The sequence below is a fragment of the Phoxinus phoxinus genome (assembly GCF_949152265.1).
Source record: "Phoxinus phoxinus genome assembly, chromosome: 1".
Lineage (NCBI taxonomy): Eukaryota > Metazoa > Chordata > Actinopteri > Cypriniformes > Leuciscidae > Phoxinus > Phoxinus phoxinus.
In genome coordinates this window covers 49,408,996-49,434,252 of record NC_136876.1, presented here as the reverse complement: position 1 = coordinate 49,434,252, position 25,257 = coordinate 49,408,996, and the positions used below count along the sequence as shown (strand labels likewise).

Genomic DNA, 25,257 nt, shown 5'->3' with positions numbered 1-25,257 from the left:
ATATACAGCAAAAGGTGTTGGTTTTATCGATTTCCTGTGGTTGAGGAGGTAATATTAGTAAACTTGTCTCTTTTGAAGATCAGACTCATTGCCAGTCACTGCCTGAAATAAAAGAGGGCTGCCAACTCTCACGCATTGACCGTGAGACTCACGTAATTGTCACTTTTCACACGCTCTCACGCCACACATCCATTTTCTCGCTCAACTTACCGAAATGTATATTCCTCATACATAATATTGATCAATCAGTGTTTTTCAACCGCGCAAAGAGGTCAATAACAGCTGGAGAACAATTATGTCACATAACATTTACCTCAGGAAAGCCATTTAATGACAATAATATATCACGTTATTTTGGCAAGAAAAAAAGAGCTATCTGAGTATTTTGCTAATTATGTGTAGGCCTACTATATCACATATTTATAATGTTTTTTACTTGTATCATTAAATGCAGTTATTGTGATAAAAAACGCATAATATTTAATTACTTTTTTTTTTTTTTCACATTTTCACTGCCGACTGTGGGTGCCCCTTCCAAACAATTTACTTGCGTTGCCATAGGAACGCTTCGGCTTTTGCCACCCGGAAGAACGTCTATTACTGTTGTGATTTCATGGTGAATTGTCATAATAGCAAGGACAAAAATAAAACAATTTATTTTAATTATCTATTAAAATGTAGCTAAATTAATAAACGCTCTAATCATGAGGACATTGGATTCCCCGTATCTAGGTCAGGAAAAAAAAAAAAAAAAAAGAGGATTACCTGCACAAGCTGAAGAGACTCCTGCGGAAACCTACATGTCCGTTAAGTCAAATTGTAAGAAGGTTCTCCGAGATGCAAAGCTGCAGCAAAGAAAAAAAGAAAAACAACCCAAAGATGCTCAGAAAACTACATACAGCTGGCCCTCTACCCGAATCTTTTCAGGGAGCTTCACAGTACAAAGAATTAAAAACATGCTCTTACACTCTGAAACTGGACCAGGCTAACAGTTGTTTACATTGGGGGTAAAGTTGCAAAGCTGCAAAATATAATTTCAGTGAGGGATGAAATGTATGTAGCCTACAGTACCTTCAACAAGCATGAACTTTTTTTTGACTATCCCCTTCCATCTTCAGCACTTGGTATTCATCTAGTTGATGACCTCTCAAGAACAACCAATTTCTGCAAGTTTGAGAACATTGAGGGGAAAGCTTTCTTAGTTCCTTATGACCGTTGTTTTGTTGCAGTGCCTCTTTTACACACACGATAATTACAATTTTTTTTACACGTGTTTGTTTTGTACATTTGAATCATTAAAAATTTTTGAATTGAAAATGAACTGAAATTTAAGAAACGTCTTCAAACATCATGGGGCTCTAGGTTGTTGCAGTAAAAAAAGAAAAAGAAAAAGAAACATGTACCTGATTGTGGAGTTTGTGGGAGAAGGGACAACTGGACCTATAGCAAAGTCCTGGTACTCAGATGGCCACTCCTGGTGGCCTCCATTCAAAGACCTGGACAGATTGCTGAAGAGCGTCAGGATGATGGAGGCACCACAGCCAGACAAAGGGTGGAGCAAACATCAGGTCAGAATTCTGCACGAATCAGGTAAGCAGATTAAACTACACTGTAAATGAACATTATCACAAAAAAAAAGGTAAAATCACTAATACATGACATCCCATGGCTTAATGCTTGCATGAATTAAATTCACGTACTTCGTTTCTTTCAGCATCTTTTGACAACATTTCCAAAAAATGGAAAAAGGCATGCTACACTTCTGACATCTCAGAAACGGAAATGCCTGGAAAAAGAATTCACAAGTAAGTTGTCAAAGCATATTTTACTGTAAGAATAGATACACTTAAATGTAATATTGTAATGGCTTGGAGCAACATATGGGGAAGGAAATTATATTGTAATAATTTTTTTGGGGTGTCAATTTTTTCTTTAGTTGACAAAGGGCAGTGTTATTACTTATCTAATCCTGCTTTGTAAAATAATCTAATACCATGATTTTTCTCTTAGAAAGAAAATCTATACATCAGATGATGAGCCTCATGATACCCCACAAAAAAAAATAAAAAATTAATAAAGAAAAAGTTCTGCCTGCACCAAAAGCCCCGCCTGCACCAAAAGCCCCTTCTGCAAACATCAAGACAAAAGGTAAAAATACAATGAAACCAGTTAAATGGTTGCTAGAAGTAGGTGTATGTAACTGCTTAGTGCTATTTTTTCCCCCAGGTCCTGTTGTAAGACCCCTGCTCACATCAAATAGAGCAGGAAAATCCTTCAGCAATTGTGAGTTTACCTTTTTAAAACTGTTATTTTTTGTCATGTAAATATTTTAATTACATACAAAATTTACCAATTACACCATTCTCAGCTCCAGATGTACCAGTGAGCTTCTCCCAGGCAAACGAGCCTTGGCATGAACACCCACGGGATGCTTGGTATGAACACCCACCTGCCATTCAAGGTAAAAGAGCATAAATTGGTATGGAGGAAATCAAAACACATGAATTGCAAACGAGTCACAGCCTAACACAAAGTAATACAAACATTTTTTTCTGTATAATTACTTAGAGAACACATTCTCTGTCCCGAGACCCTATCAACACCCAAGACCATCTACACAATATATATATATATATATATATATATATATATATATATTAAAACTGTCAATTTAAATCATTATCGAGGTATTACTTAAGAGCCCTCGTGTACCAGTTTCATGCACTGTCATGTTAGCAAATGCAACTTACCAACTTCACCTTTCTCAGCTCCAGTTTCTCCAGTGAGCTTGTCCCAGACAGACGAGCCCCAAGATGCTTGGGGTGATCACTCACCTAACATTCAAGGTAAAAAAAAAGCATTAATACAACAAAGCATATTGTTTACAATTGACCCTTCGTAGGGAGTTTGATTGAAAGGCGCTCTGACCAATCATAAGCCGCCCTTTTTTGTCCGACAGAGCAGTCAGAAGTGTTAGTAGATTAACGTTGAAGGATTTGAACTTGAAAAACGGAGTGTACTGACGCCTTTCTGGGGTTAAGACAACACTCCTCAAGTTCATTCATGTTTATTTGATGCTATAAATGAACTAGAAGGAAGAGATGATCGGTTGTTTTCGCGCTGCATGTGAGCTGCGAATGGGTCTTAAACAGAAATGCATCAAAGGCTTTATCATTGTTATCGCGGAAAGACTAATTATTTCCTATCTTGAAGAGAATTTTTACTGGTATATCATAAAACAATAATATATAGCCCATCCCTACAAATCACTGCACACAAAAGACAACCTCATGCTAATTCAACATTTTCTGTACAATCCATTAGAGAATGCATTTTCTGTCCTGAGACCTTCAGATTCCACGCAAGGAAGAACACCACGTAAGTTATGAGTCTTGTCTCACACATAGCAGTAGAACGAGTACCTTTTGTAATGTCAAGTAAGTTAATCTAAGATAGAGCTTCTCTCACACAGACCACCAACCGGATGCTTGGCATGAACACCCACGGGATGCTTGGTATGAACACCCACCTGCCATTCAAGGTAAAAGAGCATAAATTGGTATGGAGGAAATCAAAACACATGAATTGCAAACGAGTCACAGCCTAACACAAAGTAATACAAACATTTTTTTCTGTATAATTACTTAGAGAACACATTCTCTGTCCCGAGACCCTATCAACACCCAAGACCATCTACACATCAGGAAAGAATGCAGAGTAAATATATATTATATATGTATATATATATATATATATATATATATATATATATATATATATATATATATATTAAAACTGTCAATTTAAATCATTATTGAGGTATTACTTAAGAGCCCTCGTGTACCAGTTTCATGCACTGTCATGTTAGCAAATGCAACTTACCAACTTCACCTTTCTCAGCTCCAGTTGCTCCAGTGAGCTTGTCCCAGACAGTCGAGCCCCAAGATGCCCAAGAGCACTCACTTAACATTCAAGGTAACAGAACCTTCGCACTGGCATTGGAATATGAAAATGTGTAGGAACCCTGTTAAGAGTTTTTGTGCTTGCAGGTGCTCCTGGTGTGCGGCGATGGAGTTGCATCTCTGATCAATGTACACGTACGTTAAATTGAAGTTCTAAATGTTTAAGTTTAATAAAGATACTCTCCCAGATAAACCTACTCTATTGCAGCTGTTGAGAGGGTGATTCTGGAGACACTGCATGAACTGGACATGAAGATGAATCACCTGACTTCAGTGGTCCAGTCCCTTGCAGGCCGTTCCAATGTTCCAATGCTGCTGGTGGACAGTGAGGATGATGTCTTTCCTCTTACATCCATGGAAGACCTAGACAATCTGGAAAGACAATTATCTGAAAGAGGGATGATGCAAAAGATGGTGAGAATCATTGACATTTTTAGGTTTAACAATTGTAATGAAGAAAATTGTGTCCAGTATATTATTTGTAATGTTTTGATATTACCTTTTATTTTTTAAGGTGAACAGATTATCCATCAGTGGAGGACACACAATGAAAAAAACAGTATGGAGAATCTGTTCCAAGGTCTTTGGTCCTGTAGCCAAACAACTGAACTGGTGCGGAAGGGGACAAAAGCGAGGGTTAATGAAAACAAATATTGGATCACTCTTAATAGGTACATCCAAAATGTCTTACAAATATATATATATACACACACACACACACACATATATATATATATATATATAGCAGCCATATGCTGTTTAAACGGTGTTAAATGTTGTTTTACAGACTCGTTTTACATTTTTTCGCCATTCGGGCATTTATGAGGTAAAACTGGTGACAAGGGAAAGAACCGTTGAATAATAGTGCATGTGTGCACGTTTATAGTCATTTATTCGTAATATTTTACAGCAAGTCTGTCGTCAGTTATTACTCTTAAATTTAAAGAACAGTTTGTAACTTAGAACTTAAAGGAATAACGTTAGACCTAATCAGAGGTGGGTAGAGTATCCAAAAACTGTCCTCAAGTAAAAGTACAAGTACTTCTAGAAATATTTACTCAAAGTAAAAGTAAAAGTAACAATCTTAATAGTTACTTGAGTAAGAGTAAAAAAGTATCCAATGAGAAAACTACTCAAGTAGTTAGTTACTAGTTACTTCGGATCATAGGCCGATATATATGATATATATATATATATATATATAAAACATGATATTATTTAGATATTTTTTATTTAAATGACTATTATTATCATAATTAGTATCCAATGAGAAAACTACTCAAGTAGCTATAGTTAGTTACTTTGGATAGGCCTATATATACTATGATATATAAAACATGATATTATTTAGATATTTTTTATTTAAATGACTATTATTATCATAATTAGGCTATCTTTGCCACAAAAACAGAAGAGACAAGCATTATTTCTGCCATCTGTAGCCCGAAAATCATTGCCTGTCCTTTGGTTTGTATAATAGTAACTTATACTACTACAGTTGGATTATTAGACAATGTCGAAATATAGTACTGTATCTGCAGAGTTTTGCATTTAAAGGCATGTAAAGGGAAACATTGACACAGAGAAGAAAGAGTTAAAACTCTTCACATGTGCTCGCGCTGACCGCTACTGAACATCTGAACACAAACGACGATCAAACCCACATCGACGGATCTTCTTCTGTCTGTTCTCCAAAATGTAATCAAATGTATATTTCTGCAAGCATGTTTAAACTGGTCAGGCAAAGGCATTCGTTTTCAAGTTGAGTTCGCACGCCACTGCGCAATACAAACACATTACTGCGGGATGGCGGGTGTTTATTTCATATGTGGACAACGGTAGCTTATTTATTGTATAAAGTAATGTATATGTCCAAAAAAAACGGGTAATGTCATACTTTGAAGTAGTGTTATCATATCGTAATAATCTGTTTGGTTGTAAAATGTATTACCTGAATGAAATTAAATCGAATATCGTCCTGTGGAACGACTCCGAGTCGAGTGTGAATTGAAAGCGCTTCAGACGATTCAGTGCGTGCAGGAAACTGAACAGATCATACAAACTGATTCGCGAACCGATTTAGACAGATCTGCCCACTTGTTTGATGAAGTCTTTGAACCGAATCGACTCAAAAGAGTGATTCATTTGTGAATTGAGCATCGCTCATGCCCAGAAAAAAGATACAAGCGCGCTTGGAATAAACTACGCATTTAACAACACGTATTGCATTAAAATAAAGTAACGAGAGGTACGTCGCTCAACGTAACGAAGTAAAAGTACCGGTTTTTTTATTAGAAATGTACTCGAGTAAAAGTAAAAAGTACCCACATTTAAATCTACTCTTAAAAGTACAATTTTTCCCAAAAAATACTCAAGTAAATGTAACGAAGTAAATGTAGGCTACTTCGTTACTACCCACCTCTGGACCTAATCCACTTCAACAAACCGCAAACGCTAAACTTTACATGATTAAACCACAGAAACACATATTCGTCGCAACCTTAATTAAGTTAGAACTTTATTAAATGTAATATAAAATCAAAAATATATTTGACTGATCATACATACTAGACAATTAATCAAATTAGCTACGCACCTATTTTTCCCGCTGGGACAGGTGTCTTCCACATGTGATGAGGATCTTTGGAAGGCTCGTTGGTGTTTTAAGCCCCCAACGTCGTCTTCAAGGCAGCACTGCATGGAAGGCACTCCCCGCCCCCAACAGTTTCAGCCAATCACAACACTGGTGCTCAAATTGGCCCTCAACAGTTTCAGCCAATCACAACGCTGGTGCTCAAATTGAACTTTGAGCGCCAACGAGCGCTCATGACTCCGATCCTGACTGGATTCAACTTGGCTCGGTAAGTTGCATGGAGCATTCTAAGAAATTATCATAATTTATAATGGAATGTTTTATTATTAAATAAATGACTATGCTTTGAAATATAGCAAACACTAGCTGCTAGAGATTTTCTTTGCTGGACGGACACTTCAGCTAGCTAGCTCGCTCACTGTAAACAGATTGCAATGATAGATTTTAGCTAACTGTTTTAAGCGAAGGTTAGCTCAAAATGTAGTCAACCTGTTCAAATAGTTGGCAGTGGTGAACATTCAATTTATTTTGGCAAGTAGCCTACCTAATTATCCATGCAGGACAGCTAGTAATGGGGGCAGCAGTTAGCGTTAGCTATCTTCCAGGCAGCCAATTCATTTTCACAATTCAATTGTCAACAATTCACAATTCACAGTCTGCTTATAACAGCTACAAGACAACCTAGTTAAATGAGCTGCCCAAAGGCATGGATTATGGGTGTCTTTTCAAAACAACTTTAAGCATCCATTGCTGAGTGAGATTTAAGACATGCTTAGACATGTGCTCTTAATACTTGGTAGCTCTAAGGCAGCCATTTATTCCTAGATAACTTGAAGGCATCCAGGATAGAGCTAGATAAAGTCAGACTGACTTCTAAGCAGCTTTGTAATATTGACTTACTCTGAGGCAGCCTGTTGAACTTTAGATAACTCCAAGGCAGCTGTGGTGATGTTAGTAACACTGAGTAACTCCAAGGCAACCATTTATTCCTAGATAACTGGAAGGCATCCAGGATAGAGCTAGACAAAGCCAGACTGACTTCGAAGCAGCTTTGTAATACTGGCTACTTCTGAGGCAGCCTGTTGAACTTTAGATAACTCCAAGGCAGCTGAGGTGATGTTAGTAACACTGGGTAACTCAAAGGCAGCCATTTATTGCTAGATAACTGGAAGGCATCCATGATAGTCCTAGACAAAGGAAGACTGACTTCTAAGAAGCTTTGTAATATTGACTTACTCTGAGGCAGCCTATTGAATTTTAGATAACTCCAAGGCAGCTGAGGTGATGTTTTAACACTGAGTAACTCCAAGGCAGCTATTTATTCCTAGATAACTGGAAGGCATCCAGGATAGAGCTAGATAAAGCCAGACTGACTTCTAAGCAGCTTTGTAATATTGACTTACTCTGAGGCAGCCTGTTGAACTTTAGATAACTCCAAGGCAGCTGAGGTGATGTTTTAACACTGAGTAACTCCAAGGCAGCCATTTATTCCTAGATAACTGGAAGGCATCCAGGATAGTCCTAGATAAAGCCACACTGACTTCTAAGCAGCTTTGTAATACTGGCTTACTCTGAGGCAGCCTGTTGAACTTTAGATAGCTCCAAGGCAGCTGAGGTGATGTTAGTCACACTGGGTAACTCAAAGGCAACCATTTATTCCTAGATAACTGGAAGGCATCCAGGATAGAGCTAGAAAAAGCCAGACTGACTTGTAAGCAGCTTTGTAATACTGGCTTACTCTGAGGCAGCCAGTTGAACTTTAGATAACTCCAAGGCAGCTGAGTTGATGTTAGTAACACTGGGTAACTCAAAGACAACCATTTATTCCTAGATAACTGGAAGGCATCCAGGATAGAGCTAGATAAAGCCAGACTGACTTCTAAGCAGCTTTGTAATACTGGCTTACTCTGAGGCAGCCTGTTGAACTTTAGATAACTCCAAGGCAGCTGAGGTGATGTTAGTAAAACTGGGTAACTCCAAGGCAACCATTTATTCCTAGATAACTGGAAGGCATCCAGGATAGAGCTAGATAAAGGAAGACTGACTTCTAAGAAGCTTTGTAATACTGGCTACTTCTGAGGCAGCCTGTTGAACTTTAGATAACTCCAAGGCAGCTGAGGTGATGTTTTAACACTGAGTAACTCCAAGGCAGCCATTTATTCCTAGATAACTGGAAGGCATCCAGGATAGAGCTAGACAAAGCCAGACTGACTTCTAAGCAGCTTTGTAATACTGGCTTACTCTGAGGCAGCCTGTTGAACTTTAGATAACTCCAAGGCAGCTGAGGTGATGTTAGTAACACTGGGTAACTCGAAGGCAACCATTTATTCCTAGATAACTGGAAGGCATCCAGGATAGAGCTAGAAAAAGCCAGACTGACTTCGAAGCAGCTTTGTAATATTGACTTACTCTGAGGCAGCCTGTTGAACTTTAGATAACTCCAAGGCAGCTGAGGTGATGTTTTAACACTGAGTAACTCCAAGGCAGCCATTTATTCCTAGATAACTGGAAGGCATCCAGGATAGTCCTAGATAAAGCCACACTGACTTCTAAGCAGCTTTGTAATACTGGCTTACTCTGAGGCAGCCTGTTGAACTTTAGATAGCTCCAAGGCAGCTGAGGTGATGTTAGTCACACTGGGTAACTCAAAGGCAACCATTTATTCCTAGATAACTGGAAGGCATCCAGGATAGAGCTAGAAAAAGCCAGACTGACTTGTAAGCAGCTTTGTAATACTGGCTTACTCTGAGGCAGCCTGTTGAACTTTAGATAACTCCAAGGCAGCTGAGGTGATGTTTTAACACTGAGTAACTCCAAGGCAGCTATTTATTCCTAGATAACTGGAAGGCATCCAGGATAGAGCTAGATAAAGCCAGACTGACTTCTAAGCAGCTTTGTAATATTTACTTACTCTGAGGCAGCCTGTTGAACTTTAGATAACTCCAAGGCAGCTGAGGTGATGTTTTAACACTGAGTAACTCCAAGGCAGCCATTTATTCACAGATAACTGGAATGCATCCAGGATAGAGCTAGAAAAAGCCAGACTGACTTCGAAGCAGCTTTGTAATATTGACTTACTCTGAGGCAGCCTGTTGAACTTTAGATAACTCCAAGGCAGCTGAGGTGATGTTTTAACACTGAGTAACTCCAAGGCAGCCATTTATTCCTAGATAACTGGAAGGCATCCAGGATAGTCCTAGATAAAGCCACACTGACTTCTAAGCAGCTTTGTAATACTGGCTTACTCTGAGGCAGCCTGTTGAACTTTAGATAGCTCCAAGGCAGCTGAGGTGATGTTAGTCACACTGGGTAACTCAAAGGCAACCATTTATTCCTAGATAACTGGAAGGCATCCAGGATAGAGCTAGAAAAAGCCAGACTGACTTGTAAGCAGCTTTGTAATACTGGCTTACTCTGAGGCAGCCTGTTGAACTTTAGATAACTCCAAGGCAGCTGAGTTGATGTTAGTAACACTGGGTAACTCAAAGACAACCATTTATTCCTAGATAACTGGAAGGCATCCAGGATAGAGCTAGATAAAGCCAGACTGACTTCTAAGCAGCTTTGTAATACTGGCTTACTCTGAGGCAGCCTGTTGAACTTTAGATAACTCCAAGGCAGCTGAGGTGATGTTAGTAACACTGGGTAACTCAAAGGCAACCATTTATTCCTAGATAACTGGAAGGCATCCAGGATAGAGCTAGATAAAGCCAGACTGACTTCTAAGCAGCTTTGTAATACTGGCTACTTCTGAGGCAGCCTGTTGAACTTTAGATAACTCCAAGGCAGCTGAGGTGATGTTTTAACACTGAGTAACTCCAAGGCAGCCATTTATTCCTAGATAACTGGAAGGCATCCAGGATAGAGCTAGACAAAGCCAGACTGACTTCTAAGCAGCTTTGTAATACTGGCTTACTCTGAGGCAGCCTGTTGAACTTTAGATAACTCCAAGGCAGCTGAGGTGATGTTAGTAACACTGGGTAACTCGAAGGCAACCATTTATTCCTAGATAACTGGAAGGCATCCAGGATAGAGCTAGAAAAAGCCAGACTGACTTGTAAGCAGCTTTGTAATACTGGCTTACTCTGAGGCAGCCTGTTGAACTTTAGATAACTCCAAGGCAGCTGAGGTGATGTTAGTAACACTGGGTAACTCAAAGACAACCATTTATTCCTAGATAACTGGAAGGCATCCAGGATAGAGCTAGATAAAGCCAGACTGACTTCGAAGCAGCTTTGTAATATTGACTTACTCCGAGGCAGCCTGTTGAACTTTAGATAACTCCAAGGCAGCTGAGGTGATGTTAGTAAAACTGGGTAGCTCCAAGACAACCATTTATTCCTAGATAACTGGAAGGCATCCAGGATAGAGCTAGATAAAGGAAGACTGACTTCTAAGAAGCTTTGTAATACTGGCTTACTCTGAGGCAGCCTGTTAAACTTTAGATAACTCCAAGGCAGCTGAGGTGATGTTAGTAACACTGGGTAACTCAAAGACAACCATTTATTCCTAGATAACTGGAAGGCATCCAGGATAGAGCTAGATAAAGCCAGACTGACTTCTAAGCAGCTTTGTAATACTGGCTTACTCTGAGGCAGCCTGTTGAACTTTAGATAACTCCAAGGCAGCTGAGGTGATGTTAGTAAAACTGGGTAACTCAAAGGCAGCCATTTATTCCTAGATAACTGGAAGGCATCCAGGATAGAGCTAGATAAAGCCAGACTGACTTCTAAGCAGCTTTGTAATACTGGCTTACTCTGAGGCAGCCTGATAAAGTTTAGATAACTCCAATGCAGCGGAGGTGATGTTTTAACACTGGGATAGATCTAGGCACAGACAGACTGGCTTGGCTGGTTAACGTTACCTGTGAGGCAGGGTGTTAAATTGTATATATGTATTTTGCTAAGTAACTCTAATCCAGTTGTTAGATAACTGTGAAACATGTACAAATACAAATCGACTTCGGTTGCTTTGTAAAACTAGCTTCGTCCACTTGTTAATTTCAGATAACTGCAAGGCATTTTAAATAAGTGTCTCTTCCATTTACATAACTAAGAGGTAGCCACATCATTTTAATTATTTGATATTTAACTGTATACCCTGCTTACCCTACTGTTTTGCCTCTGTTTTTATCATGTAGGTGTATTTATTGGAAAAGATGCCTGTGGTCACACGAAGTAAGTGTAAACCTGAATACATTTTAGGGTCATTCTAAATTACACTATTAATTTACCATTTTTAAAATCTCATTGTGTTTATAGGGAGAAAATGTACATCCATTCTTTCATGATGCTTTATTCTTCAGTATTTGCATAACATAAATGTCTATTACATATAATGACAGAAATGTACTAAACCATACCTTGTATTGTCCTCCAGAAAAAGCAAGGAACAGCAAGCAACATGATTCAAATGGAAGTACCGGTAAGCAATTGTGCTTATTAACACAAACACCTTGCTCACGGGGTAAGGGTCTTCTTCGACTTTTCAATTTTTCATTGATGGAAACCCTGTAAATACATGTAACTCACTATTTTTCAATTCATTATCTCACCCATCAATTAATTCATCCATTCATCGACCATTTTTTTTCCATCCATCTATACATACTTTGGTAACACTTTACGGTAAGGATACATGAATGTTCATGAATTCATGTATAACTTTACATTACATTAACATTAATTAATGCATTAATATCTCATGAATCATTAGGAACTAACATGAGTTCAACATTTTTCATTCATGACTTCATGGATGAACAACACCTTAATTCAAACATTAACTAAGATGAGTACATCATCCGAATTATAATTTATTTATTTTTTGTTTTTAATGATGCCAATCTCATCAAGTAATTATTAATTACCTAATAAGGAACGATCTCCTAAATTTTATATTACTTACTGATTAGTAAAACTTGTTTCTGTATTAGTTAATAGTAATAGCTGAAGACTTTATTTAGAATTACTCATTAGTACTGCATTACTTCCTGCATAGTTACTCATTAATGACCAACCCGGTCTCACACAAAAGCATATACTGATGCTTCCTAACCATGCGTCTTACTCCCAATTTCCACCACATGCGCAACGGCTCCGCTGCATGGCGGCTCCGTGCTCCGCCGTCCTTCAATACTCACCAGCTCCGGATTTGATGCAGAACGGCTGCGCACATGACTGACAGGTGAAGTCACAAGCTCTTGTAAATTCACGTTAGGGTTAGGGTTAGTTCCGCAGTCAGTGGAAATACACACATTGGGCCCTATCTTGCACCCAGCGCAATTGACTTTGAACACCGACGCATGTGTCATTCCTATTTTGCACCCGCGCACAGCGGACTTTTCCCTCCACAGACACACGTCGGTAAATTAGGGAATGAACTTGCGCTCGCGGGGGTTACGCCCAAACCACACCTATGAATAATGAAGCTACTTCAGACCAACCCCTTTTACATTTGCGCCAGGCGCAAGAGTCATTTATCCCGCCGGGAAAATAGCAACAGCGCCGGGATCCGCCCACAAAGTTACTTGCGCTTTGCGCTTTGACACTTGCGTTTCAGATCGTTAAAATAGGGCCCATTGACTTTAATGGAAACCTATTGACTCTGCCGTCGTGCCGGAGCGGATCCGCAGTTGTTACGCATTTGGTGGAGGGGGTTACATCCGATGCACAGGTTACACCTTTAGCGTCAATATGAGACCCAGATAGAAATAGGCCAAAAGGCGCCTCCTAGCGGTACCTTAACCCAGACCTAAACCTAACCATAACCCCTGCGTCTCATATTGACGCTAACGGGGTACCCTGTGCGTCGGATGTATGAGTCATGGTAAAGATGCGTCAGTATATGATGCCTTGGTGTGAGACTGTGTTGCAATGGCAGACCATTATTCTAAAGTGTTACCCAAAATAGGATCTAGTATGTGTCTGGCATGATGATGAAAGTTAATAGGATTGTAGCTTATTATGGTACAGGAGCTTGATAGAAACAACACATGAACAACCTAACAATGATTGGCAATCACAAGTTTACAAAAGCATATCTACCGGTTTGATTTCTTGGATTTAGACTCATCACTCATGGGCCTCTGTTTTTAAATATGTCTGACAAAGGTACCCTGTATCTGTGGAGGAGGTGAAGAGGAGGACTGCTCCTCCAGAGATGATGTCTGTTAATACACTGACGTCACTCCTAAGAATTAATAAAAATGAAAAAAGTAACCTGAAGGAGGAGCTGAAGAAGGTGGGAGTGGTCCCTGGGCCTGTCACCCAGGTGACATCATTGTGCACCAGATTGACAGAGGGTACAGTTCAATTATTAACAGTTTTACATTAAATTTGGTTGCAAAGTTGGTTATGTTGCAAAGTAGTTGTAAAAAACAAAGCACTTTGACATAACAGTGTATCGAAGGCAGTGTTCATTTTATTCACATTTATTTTCCGTTTTACCTTTTGTTAAAAGGGGAAGCAAAGGACCTTTGCCAGTCTGTTGGTGTCCTTGCAGCCAAGGGCATCAAGTTTGAGGCAGTGACCATGCCGATGACCACTGACCTAATTGTGGCTATTGGGAAAGCAACTGAGTTAAAGTAAGCATTTGCGAAAAAAATAAATAATAATAATAATAAAAAAAACTTTATACATTTGTGTGCTCAGACATGGATGCTAAAATTTTAGTTGCAGGGCTTAAAGGCACTGTGCCTGAATTCAAGAGTGGGTCAACATTTAACATTTGATAGATAGTTTATAGTCATATATAATGATATTTAGATAATTTCAGGCACAGAATGGTTTCTTGCTTTAAGCTCTGTCAGTCTTATAGCTTCACTATATTGATATAAATGCACAGACAAAGCTATATACTAAGAACATTCAATGTCTCCCTCCAGATACCAGTTGCAACATTTGGCTGAGGAGGTTCAAAGGAATGGCCAGGACTTCCACAACTTGAGCCATGGTCTGGGGCCAGGAATGGTTAACGTTGTGGTGGAGATTTTGTCAAAATGCATAGATGACAACATAAAAAAAATGCAGTCATAATCCTCTCCCTTTACATTTTTGCACAAGTTGATGCATGTTTGCACATTTTCAGTTATTTTATGTAAAATTAATGGTTTTATAAAGAATTATTGACATCTTTCAGAGTTGTTTTTCATTTATCCTTTAACTAGGGTTAGTTAGTATCAACACACTAGCCTCGGGCACCAATAAGCCCTGGCCAAACAAGGCAGCACTTAGTTAAAAAGATATCATCACACTGTACATTATAAAAACACAATGTACAACATTAGGCTGTATAAAACACCAAACAAAAACAGGAGACAGATATGAGCTGTGAAAAATCATTATTCTTTATTGGTTCAAGCAAGACAAGCTCATACAAACAAGACAAGCACATACTTCAAAGAAAACTGAGTGAATGTAACTCATCCCTCATGTCTTTTGGATCTCAAGTAAAAGTTATACTTACAAATATGCAACAAAAGACTCTGTTAAGAAACGCACAAAAACAGCAATTATATTAACAAACATATTCCCCAGCCTTAACCCTAATCCCGCTATGTATCTTCACTCTGAGCAGAGTTCAACTTGCGACCCCTTTTTCTTTTAGTACCTTTAGGCTTAAAATTCCTGTCCTTATTTACTTTGTGGATTTCTTTTTCTGGATTGTTTGTGCATTTGTGTGCACTTGCCAATTTCCTTTTTGTGAGTTCAATTGCTTTCCTGTATTTATGTAGCCTTTCTATCTTCCTCTTTTTGCTTTGTGTTTGGAACCTACCAAAGGTAAGCTGGTGGGCTGCTTTAATGTTGTTATATAGGGCCAATGAAGGATTATAACTTTCGCTGTCACACCAACTACTCAAATCTTTGAGCATTTTCCGGATACAGTGCTGTGGCTGTGCTGTGTCTGTGTTGTGGCTGTGCTATGTCTGTGCTGTCCAATTGTGGCAGTGTATCGTCAGAATTAATTTGCTCTGTCTCATCATTGATTTCACTTCTGACTGTCTGACTTTCATACAGTTTATTTGCCACCAACAAACACACACATAATTCACCCAAACTGTTTGTTAAACAAGAGCACTGTTGTTTAGAAACAAAGACTATGCCCACGTGGTCACTATAGTGGACCACAATCGTGTTCCCATCAATCAAGAATTGCTGGGTTGCACTTAACATTTCTGCTTTTTGTTGTCGAAGTGCAACTATGTCCACCTTATCTTTTGCCAACTCTTGAGCTAATGCTAAGTGCTTGCACTTTTGACCTTGTCCATTGACTGGACATTGGCACAAACAGTGCAGCAAATCAACCTCATAAAAAAGACCAGGTTTATTTTCTGAGGGGACACGGAAGAGACCTCCAGACAGATGACTGACGTATTGATCAAGTCCATGAGACCTCATCCTCTCAGCTGCTTTAGCACTGTCGTCGGGATATGACACTTGGGATGGGACTCGGCCAGCAAGTTTAAAATCATCCAAATGGCTAAAGACATAAGGGTTTATAATCAGTGGGTTGCCAGGGTTTCATAGATTTAGACTAACCAACAACCACCCACCTACACAAATTCTGGCTATTCTAAATAGCATTTTTTTAATGACCTTCAATGTTCTTCAGTTTTAGTATTCATTCTGTTTACAGTGCTGAATATTTTAACCAAGAACCCACATAAAGGTTTGGATATAGACTTACCAGTAGTATTTCACAACATGGTTATGAAGGATAAGTAATAAGTCATCCAACCTCTTGTTGCAATATCCCCCAAGAAAGTTGTACTTGATCCCAAAGAAGAACCTTTAAAAGGAGATATCTGTATTAACTTTTGGATTATACAGTGTAAATTTTCTTGTAGACAGTAATTTAATAACTTCTGGATATCCTTAAAGCAGCACCAGGTAGAAATTCCATTTTGATCAAACAACGGCCCCTAGAGTAGCTATGGAGCACTTGTATTTAACGTTACTGTCCTAAATACCACTCAGGCAGAGCACTCTTCACTTACGGCTAATTAGGGCCCAAGCCTTATAAGGCGAAGGCCCTATTGTTTTCCTTAGGATAATTTTTGTTCCGTTTTTTTTTTCAACTTCTCGGGCACTTTTGGGGCTCTTAACATGCTCAAAAACTCTTGAAACTTTGCACACGGGTCAGAACCCGCGGCCAACAGGTCTGGGCTGAAGCTGGTACCGGGGCGTGGTAGGGGGGCTCGACAGAAAATCAAGATTGGCTCGCGTTGCACTGACATTGGTACAAACTGATAAACGGTCAGTGAAGCAGAAGCACAAATGATTAGCGCATGATTGAGTTTGCCATTTGATGTTGGGCAGCGTTGTTGTGTTCACGCCGGCGCGATATATATATATATATATATATATAGCTGCAAGCAGCGATGGAGGGTCCAAGACGGTGGCACCACAACCCCTGTGTCTTTAGTGTAACTAAAGGCACCGGGCTGGCGGTGCAACCGGCTTGGGCCCGCAATCGCTGCTTGCAGCTATATATATATATATATTGTTGTTGTGTTTAGGCACATTGAAAGATTTGTTCACCTCTCCACAACATTATTTGTTTCACTCTGGTGGTGGAAAAACATCCGGCCAAAATTGGACCACATGGCACCACACTGTATCCAATTGTCCTTCAGGTAGTTCAGCACTCTGTCTGACCGAGTCTCTTTGTGAATATTTTTAAGGACCGTAGAAGCTGTCTGGTGAAATTCTTTCTCCTAGAAATGTAGGTGAAATTAGGAAAATGATTAGATTATTTTTATAATTACGATCACCCACCATTCATACTTTATTTTCTTACTCTGCACACAAATACAACCCATAAGAAAGGAGGGGTATAAACTCAGCCTACTGTTACACTGTCAAATTCCTGCTGAATTCTTAGTGAGCTTGACTGGATAATGGCTGACATGACATTTTTTGTGAGCACAATCCTGTTTATCAAGGTGAAGTTTCAGAAGGAAGAACACTTAACTGTACGGCATTGCTTCAGTAAACATACTCCTTGAATAATGATGTTTCTCACAGCTGGATCTTGGACCTGGCCTCCATCTTTCTTGACAAGCCAACGATGGATTGCCTTCATGTCAAACAAAATTAACAATAACAGAATCAGTGATGACTCTTTAGATCTTTTTACAAATCCTACCATTTAGTAAGTAATCTTTGAAATCTTGAAAACAGCAATATATTTTTTCAAGGTTACACATCTGCATTACTCCTATAAGTTATGCTCACTTGGAGGACATGGAACCAGCAAAGCAACACAGAGGTATGCGGGAAGACAGTCTTAATTGCCTTGATTTCTGTCTGGTCCTTGTCAACCATAACACATCTAGGAATGGAAATTGAACTTGTTGAACATGTAAATTGAAGTGTTGAGTTCATAAAATTATCATAAAAGGTGGTAAAGAAAGTACAGGCTAAAACCCAACCAACTGGAACCATTAACCATTTAATACCTTGGTGTGAGATCATCTGCTGCCTCTTTTAGTGTCTTAAGGCAAGCTGTTAGAGTAGATGTCGTCTCTTCACTCAAAATAAAAAATGACACAGGTACTCCTTTACCTTCTTCATTTTTCACCATGACTGCATAAAAGGCAAATCCATATTGAGTGATACTTTTGTAGGTAGCATCCAAAAACAACATTTGTCCCCCAAATTTTTTAAGCTGCTCCAGCTGCCATGTAGAACTATAGACAATCATCAGGGGCTGTTCCTCACTATGAGAGAGTGGTTGAAAAATTAAAATACTGTCTTTCAACTCAGAATGGATTAGTTTTTCAACAGATACACTGTCATTTACATCCATTCTGATGTATTTATTGAAGGTGGCTCTAATTTGTGTTATGTCCTCTGGAGAGACATAGAATGTTCTGTCCATAAAGTCTGTTTTTCCCCGGCTCTGAGACCAATCAATGCATTTTAAAAGAATGGCGCTATTTGAGAGCCCTTGAGAAATACACTTATGAATGAATTCTACCAAGTCCTCGTCTATGCGGTTCATTCTACTTTCTTTTCTATTAGTTAGGTCATGGCCACTATGTTCTGACATCTGCCTTACAACACAACCCCTTATATTGGCAGATGTTAGGAATTGGAAGGACACATATGCCGAACAGGAATTTGCCCTTGTCTTCTCAGGGTCACCAGCCGAAGAACCTGTTTTATGGTTTGACCGCTCACACCTCCACTGGATAACATTTTTCCTGGTCTTCATATAGGTAAATCTCCCTTTTCCATTCTCATGTAGGCCATCCAGGTGGTTCCTCATGAAAAGGTCATCTGGAAAAGTCCCAACATTTTCAATTGTGCGCTGTATTCTTGGATCTCTTTCTTTCCTAAGACCATCCTCAATGGACTTTCTCCAATATGTCTCCATTCTCTAAAGGGGAGGAAAATAGAACAGAAGATACATAGCACACGTATGAATACCTTGATATCTTGTCAACTATTAGTAGGGATGTAACAATATATCATGCCACAATATATCGCAATACAAAAATGCAACAATATGTATCGTGGATAGTGATAATATGTATCGTGGATAGTTCATCCAAAATAAAAATTACTGTGTGAGAAAAAAAAAATCCCTGTTTTCAGAGTTTTAGTGTGAGTACTAAATTAAATGACATATTCGTCTGAAATAATTGTGTATTTTCAGCTTCAGAATCATAAATATTTTTATTTTCTGGTGACACCATTGTCCTTGGGTTACAAGCACCAAGTCCAAGCCTATTCATTCAAACCCACAATGTAATATCAAAGTTAGTATTTAAATACACAGTACATTTTTTGTTACCATGTCTTGGGAGTATTGTATGTTGAGTTCAGTACCGAGATATGTATCAAATCGTAACTTGAGGGTATCATTAGACCCCTAACTATAAGCAATCAATATTGTAAAGCAACATAGAAGTAAACTCCTCATCTAATTTGTCAGTCACTTAAAGGTGTTCCCATGACCACACATGATGTAAAAATTATATTTTTCTTGTGCTATCCTGATTATAAATAATCTGCTCCTCAACACTGTGTGAGTAACTTTGAACTTGCCCAAGGTGCCATAGTTATCTAAAGTTCAACAGGCTGCCTCAGAAGTAGCCAGTATTACAAAGCTTCTTAGAAGTCAGTCTTCCTTTATCTAGCTCTATCCTGGATGCCTTCCAGTTATCTAGGAATAAATGGTTGCCTTGGAGTTACCCAGTTTTACTAACATCACCTCAGCTGCCTTGGAGTTATCTAAAGTTCAACAGGCTGCCTCGGAGTAAGTCAATATTACAAAGCTGCTTCGAAGTCAGTCTGGCTTTTTCTAGCTCTATCCTGGATGCCTTCCAGTTATCTAGGAATAAATGGTTGCCTTTGAGTTACCCAGTGTGACTAACATCACCTCAGCTGCCTTGGAGCTATCTAAAGTTCAACAGGCTGCCTCAGAGTAAGCCAGTATTACAAAGCTGCTTAGAAGTCAGTGTGGCTTTATCTAGGACTATCCTGGATGCCTTCCAGTTATCTAGGAATAAATGGCTGCCTTGGAGTTACTCAGTGTTAAAACATCACCTCAGCTGCCTTGGAGTTATCTAAAGTTCAACAGGCTGCCTCAGAGTAAGTCAATATTACAAAGCTGCTTAGAAGTCAGTCTGGCTTTATCTAGCTCTATCCTGGATGCCTTCCAGTTATCTAGGAATAAATAGCTGCCTTGGAGTTACTCAGTGTTAAAACATCACCTCAGCTGCCTTGGAGTTATCTAAAATTCAATAGGCTGCCTCAGAGTAAGTCAATATTACAAAGCTTCTTAGAAGTCAGTCTTCCTTTGTCTAGGACTATCCCAGCTAACAGACTTTTGTTATAAGAACGTTCTCCAAACATTCAGTGTTGGTTCCGGGAATGTTAAAATGTCCAGTTTTCTTGACGTTAGAGGAACGTGTTTTAAAAGGTACACAGAAAAAACTCCAGTGTTAAATGGACTTTGGACTCCATGGATTGGAGTTTATTTGGCTCCAGCCTCAAGAGTGTAAAGTGTTAAAATATGAGTGTTAAATTAACACTGAAGAGTATTAAAGTTAATGAGATAATCAAGTGATTAATTGAGTGATGAATGAGCATTATTGAAGACACCAGATGTTAACAAGCAGAATCACCAAAAGGAGAAAATATAATTGTTAAGTCACCATTATGGAGATCAGTGTTTGCTTTAGTTGGGCTCTTGACCCTTAAACTGCTAACTTTAAATTTTGTTTGGCTGCTGTATGAATTACGACAGCTGGATAAACAAAGAGATACTGTGATCAGGTGATGTTGGATGGAAAATTCTCATCATTTGACCTGAGTCACTAAACCTATAGTCACATTGTTGATTAAAGCAGCCCTCTAATTTTACAGCATATGGTTTCCAGCTCTTCTGTACAATCAAAAATATTGTTAACTAATAGTTGTTCTAATAAAAAAATAAAAAAACAGACTTTGAACCAGTTTATTTGTTTAAACACACTTGACATCAATAATCAGCATATGAATCTCAACAATGGTGACAATAATAAAGCATGTGCATTCTGGGTACCACCAATCAAAACTCATCCATTGGCTCCCATCATGCATTGCTGTATGAATAAATTATGAAATTATGATTTTGTCACCATTGTTGAGATACATACACTGATTATTGATGTCTGTGTGAGCCTAAGAGAAAGATTTTTTATTTATCAGAATATTTTTTATAACAAATCTTTTGAATAAATGTATATCGTCAATGGATCTTATGATGTAGATTCACTGTGATGCTATAATCAATAATATTAATCTAAATCAGAGATTAGGCTCTAAATGAGGTCAAATGATTATTATGTTAAGACACAACCACCATCACTTGATCAACTTTTTTTGTCCATCTGTCTGTTATAAATCAGTTACAACAGCATAACAAAATCTAAAGTTTAACATGTAAGGGTCAACTGGCCAACTAAAGTAAACACTGATCTCCATAATGGTGACTTAAAATTCGATTGATTTTCTCCTTCAGTGATTATGCTTGTTAACATCAGGTGTCTTCAATAATCCTCAATCATCACTCAATTAATCACATAATTATCAAATTAACTTTTACACTCTTGAGTGTTAATTTAACACTCATATTTTAACACTTTACACTCTTGAGGCTGAACCAAACAAACTCACAGGAGAGTTAATTTATAACACTGGAGTTTTTTCTGTGTACCTTTTAAAACACGTTCCTCTAACGTCAAGAAAACTGGACATTTTAACATTCCCGGAACCAACACTGAATGTTTGGAGAACGTTCTTATAACAAAAGTCTGTTAGCTGGGATCATGGATGCCTTCCAGTTATCTAGCAATAAATGGCTGCCTTTGAGTTACCCAGTGTTACTAACATCACCTCAGCTGCCTTGGAGTTATCTAAAGTTCAACAGGCTGCCTCAGAAGTAGCCAGTATTACAAAGCTGCTTCGAAGTCAGTCTGGCTTGGTCTAGCTCTATCCTGGATGCCTTCCAGTTATCTAGGAATAAATGGTTGCCTTGGAGTTACCCAGTGTTACTAACATCACCACAGCTGCCTTGGAGTTATCTAAAGTTCAACAGGCTGCCTCAGAGTAAGTCAATATTACAAAGCTGCTTAGAAGTCAGTCTGACTTTATCTAGCTCTATCCTGGATGCCTTCAAGTTATCTAGGAATAAATGGCTGCCTTAGAGCTACCAAGTATTAAGAGCACATGTCTAAGCATGTCTTAAATCTTACTCAGCAATGGATGCTTAAAGTTGTTTTGAAAAGACACCCATAATCCATGCCTTTGGGCAGCTCATTTAACTAGGTTGTCTTGTAGCTGTTATAAGCAGACTGTGAATTGTGAAAATGAATTGGCTGCCTGGAAGATAGCTAACGCTAACTGCTGCCCCCATTACTAGCTGTCCTGCATGGATAATTAGGTAGGCTACTTGCCAAAATAAATTGAATGTTCACCACTGCCAACTATTTGAACAGGTTGACTACATTTTGAGCTAACCTTCGCTTAAAACAGTTAGCTAAAATCTATCATTGCAATCTGTTTACAGTGAGCGAGCTAGCTAGCTGAAGTGTCCGTCCAGCAAAGAAAATCTCTAGCAGCTAGTGTTTGCTATATTTCAAAGCATAGTCATTTATTTAATAATAAAACATTCCATTATAAATTATGATAATTTCTTAGAATAATGCTCCATGCAACTTACCGAGCCAAGTTGAATCCAGTCAGGATCGGAGTCATGAGCGCTCGTTGGCGCTCAAAGTTCAATTTGAGCACCAGCGTTGTGATTGGCTGAAACTGTTGAGGGCCAATTTGAGCACCAGTGTTGTGATTGGCTGAAACTGTTGGGGGCGGGGAGTGCCTTCTATGCAGTGCTGCCTTGAAGACGACGTTGGGGGCTTAAAACACCAACGAGCCTTTGGAAGCACATGCGCAGTAGTCCAAAAGAGTCGATTTGATAAAAAAATAATATTCGACCCTGACAAATTTGGGCAGTCACACTAAAAGAGTCTGAACCTTATTATATGAAAGACAATAGCATAGCCAAGTTTAAAGTTTCTACTTAATTAAATAATGCAGAATTTAAAAAAAAATACATTTACTATATATATATATATATATATATATATATATATATATATATATATATATATATATATATAAAACACAACCATTTCCAAAACTGTAAAAGGTTAGGTATACAAATAAAAAAATCATAAATTATTTTATGACAAACATACTTTCTTAAAGGTGCATTAAGCAACTTTTCATGTTAAAAATACCCGTTTTCTAACCGATACATGCTTAAACAATTGCCTGATGGGCTGAATGAGCCCTTCTCTGATCACTGAGATTGTCTCTATAATCCTGTAAAGTAAAATAAATAAGAGGGATTCGGGCCGGAATTTTAGACTGGGCGTGACGTCATGCGATGCACCTTTCATACGGATTAATTAAACAGAATGTATTAGCTTTCGATTTGAATTTGTTCGTTTTATTTCAAGCTAGGCTATTTTGTTTCAGTTCTCGCGCTCCAGTTCACGAAGATCATGCGCGCCTGATTGTTTTATATTATTTTACAAAAGCACAACGTTTTCTTGCTATTGTGAGTTTACAGAAATAAAAGTAGTTACGAATAGCCTAATGTATTATTATTTTCTGTATGACCAGAAATGATAGAGTATTGTTTCACTGATGATGGGATAGGAAAAGTGTTCGCGCCCGCGCCTCCGTGCCATGCAGTGCGCGTTCCACACTCCGCTCCACAAACCCTTGGATATGCGTCAAAATCGTGTGTTTATTTGTGATAATCTCAGAACTGTCTCGTATTCTGTCCGAACACACCGCATCAGCTACGTCGACAGGCGACTGTAAATGCGCAAAACCTGTTTCCATTGCAGTTTTGCGAAATATTTATTTTTCCGAATTGCCTGAAAAAGCTCCTCATGTGAGCATAAAAACTTTTTTGCGATAAACGAGAGTTTTTGCGAAATTTACGTGTTTCCATTGTGCGTATTTTCAATTCTCAATTTGCGCAATTTGAAGGGTAATGGAAACGCGGCTAATGCAGCGCAATATGAAAGACTTTGTCTTAGATTTAACAACCTATGAAACTAATAATGAACCTAAAATTACATTTAAAATGGCTTAGGAACTATAGGCTATTTAGAGGTGGATAAACGCAATTTAGAGGTGGATAAACCCACTTTGGAGGTGGGTGAAACGCCATTTCAGAATTTTTGGAGGTGCGCAAACGGCATTTACCTGCGTTTAGCCTCCACTACATCCCTGAATACAGGGTTTTATTGATGCATATCCAAGGGTTTGTGCGGGGTCCGAATATAGGCTACTTTTGCGTCCATTCGTTTTTCCTTTTTTAACCCGTAATTGAAACACGAAAAATGAACGGCTGTTGTATTTTTAAAACGCTGAACGCCCAAATTTGAATTAGAACTGTGCCAACACACCGACTTCTGCGCAAAAAATAAATAAATATTGACGTATTTTCAGATTTTTTGTTTATGACTTTTTGCCCCTTTATTAAACATTTTTAAATATTCACAAATTAATATGGAAAAAATCGATTTTACTGGTTTTCTAGGGCCAAATTAGAACCTGGAAATTATCATTTTCGCGCAGTGCTGAATGATAAGAGCCATCTCTGGAACCAGAGAGGTGATTTATAAATATCAGTCATAATACAGGTTAGACAATAATAATAAAGTTCTAAGATTATCACAAATAAACAAAAGATTTTGATGCACGCCATTCATATTAAATCATATATTGCACCCCATGCCCGCTACAATTGAGAATCACTTGAAGCATGCAGACGCAGTTAAGACAATTTGATAGCCTATTCCACAATACACAATACAATCTATTTTGCTGATTAACTGTAAGTAAAAAAAAAAGTTTTATTTGTTAAATTTATTTTGTTTTACATTTTTGAACACATAGGAGCAGCGATGAAGAATCCTGTACTTCCGTCGCCAACAGAAGCAGAGGCTGAAAAGCACGTGAAGGATTATCTCCGCTTGGCTCCCGGGAGAATGCCCTCTTAAACCCATTGTGTTCTTTTTTTTTTTACACATCGTTTGTTCGAGAATTTTTAAATAATAAGAAGAAATGAAAGGTTATTTTCATACACTAATAAAAACATTCAAATCACAGATAACTTTTTTTTTTTTTT

General features: G+C 38.4%; 1 protein-coding gene and 1 long non-coding RNA gene across 2 annotated transcripts; one reads left to right on the top strand and one right to left on the bottom strand.

The window, feature by feature from the left end:
- The first annotated feature begins 4,261 nt into the window (after positions 1 to 4,261).
- Positions 4,262 to 25,135, top strand: LOC307003821. The gene is made up of 3 exons (XR_013798830.1): positions 4,262 to 4,376; positions 4,477 to 4,633; positions 25,026 to 25,135. It is a non-coding gene; the product is annotated as an uncharacterized lncRNA (long non-coding RNA).
- LOC307003664 (uncharacterized protein) lies at positions 15,113 to 18,170 on the bottom strand. Its single transcript, XM_079622376.1, has 6 exons — positions 18,017 to 18,170; positions 17,793 to 17,889; positions 17,530 to 17,634; positions 17,097 to 17,272; positions 16,243 to 16,344; positions 15,113 to 16,035 (listed from the first exon to the last, which is right to left on the bottom strand). Exons 1-6 carry the CDS (start codon positions 18,139 to 18,141, stop codon positions 15,408 to 15,410), a joined length of 1,233 nt encoding a protein of 410 aa, XP_079478502.1. The 5' UTR covers positions 18,142 to 18,170; the 3' UTR covers positions 15,113 to 15,407.
- Positions 25,136 to 25,257: the final 122 nt, after the last annotated feature.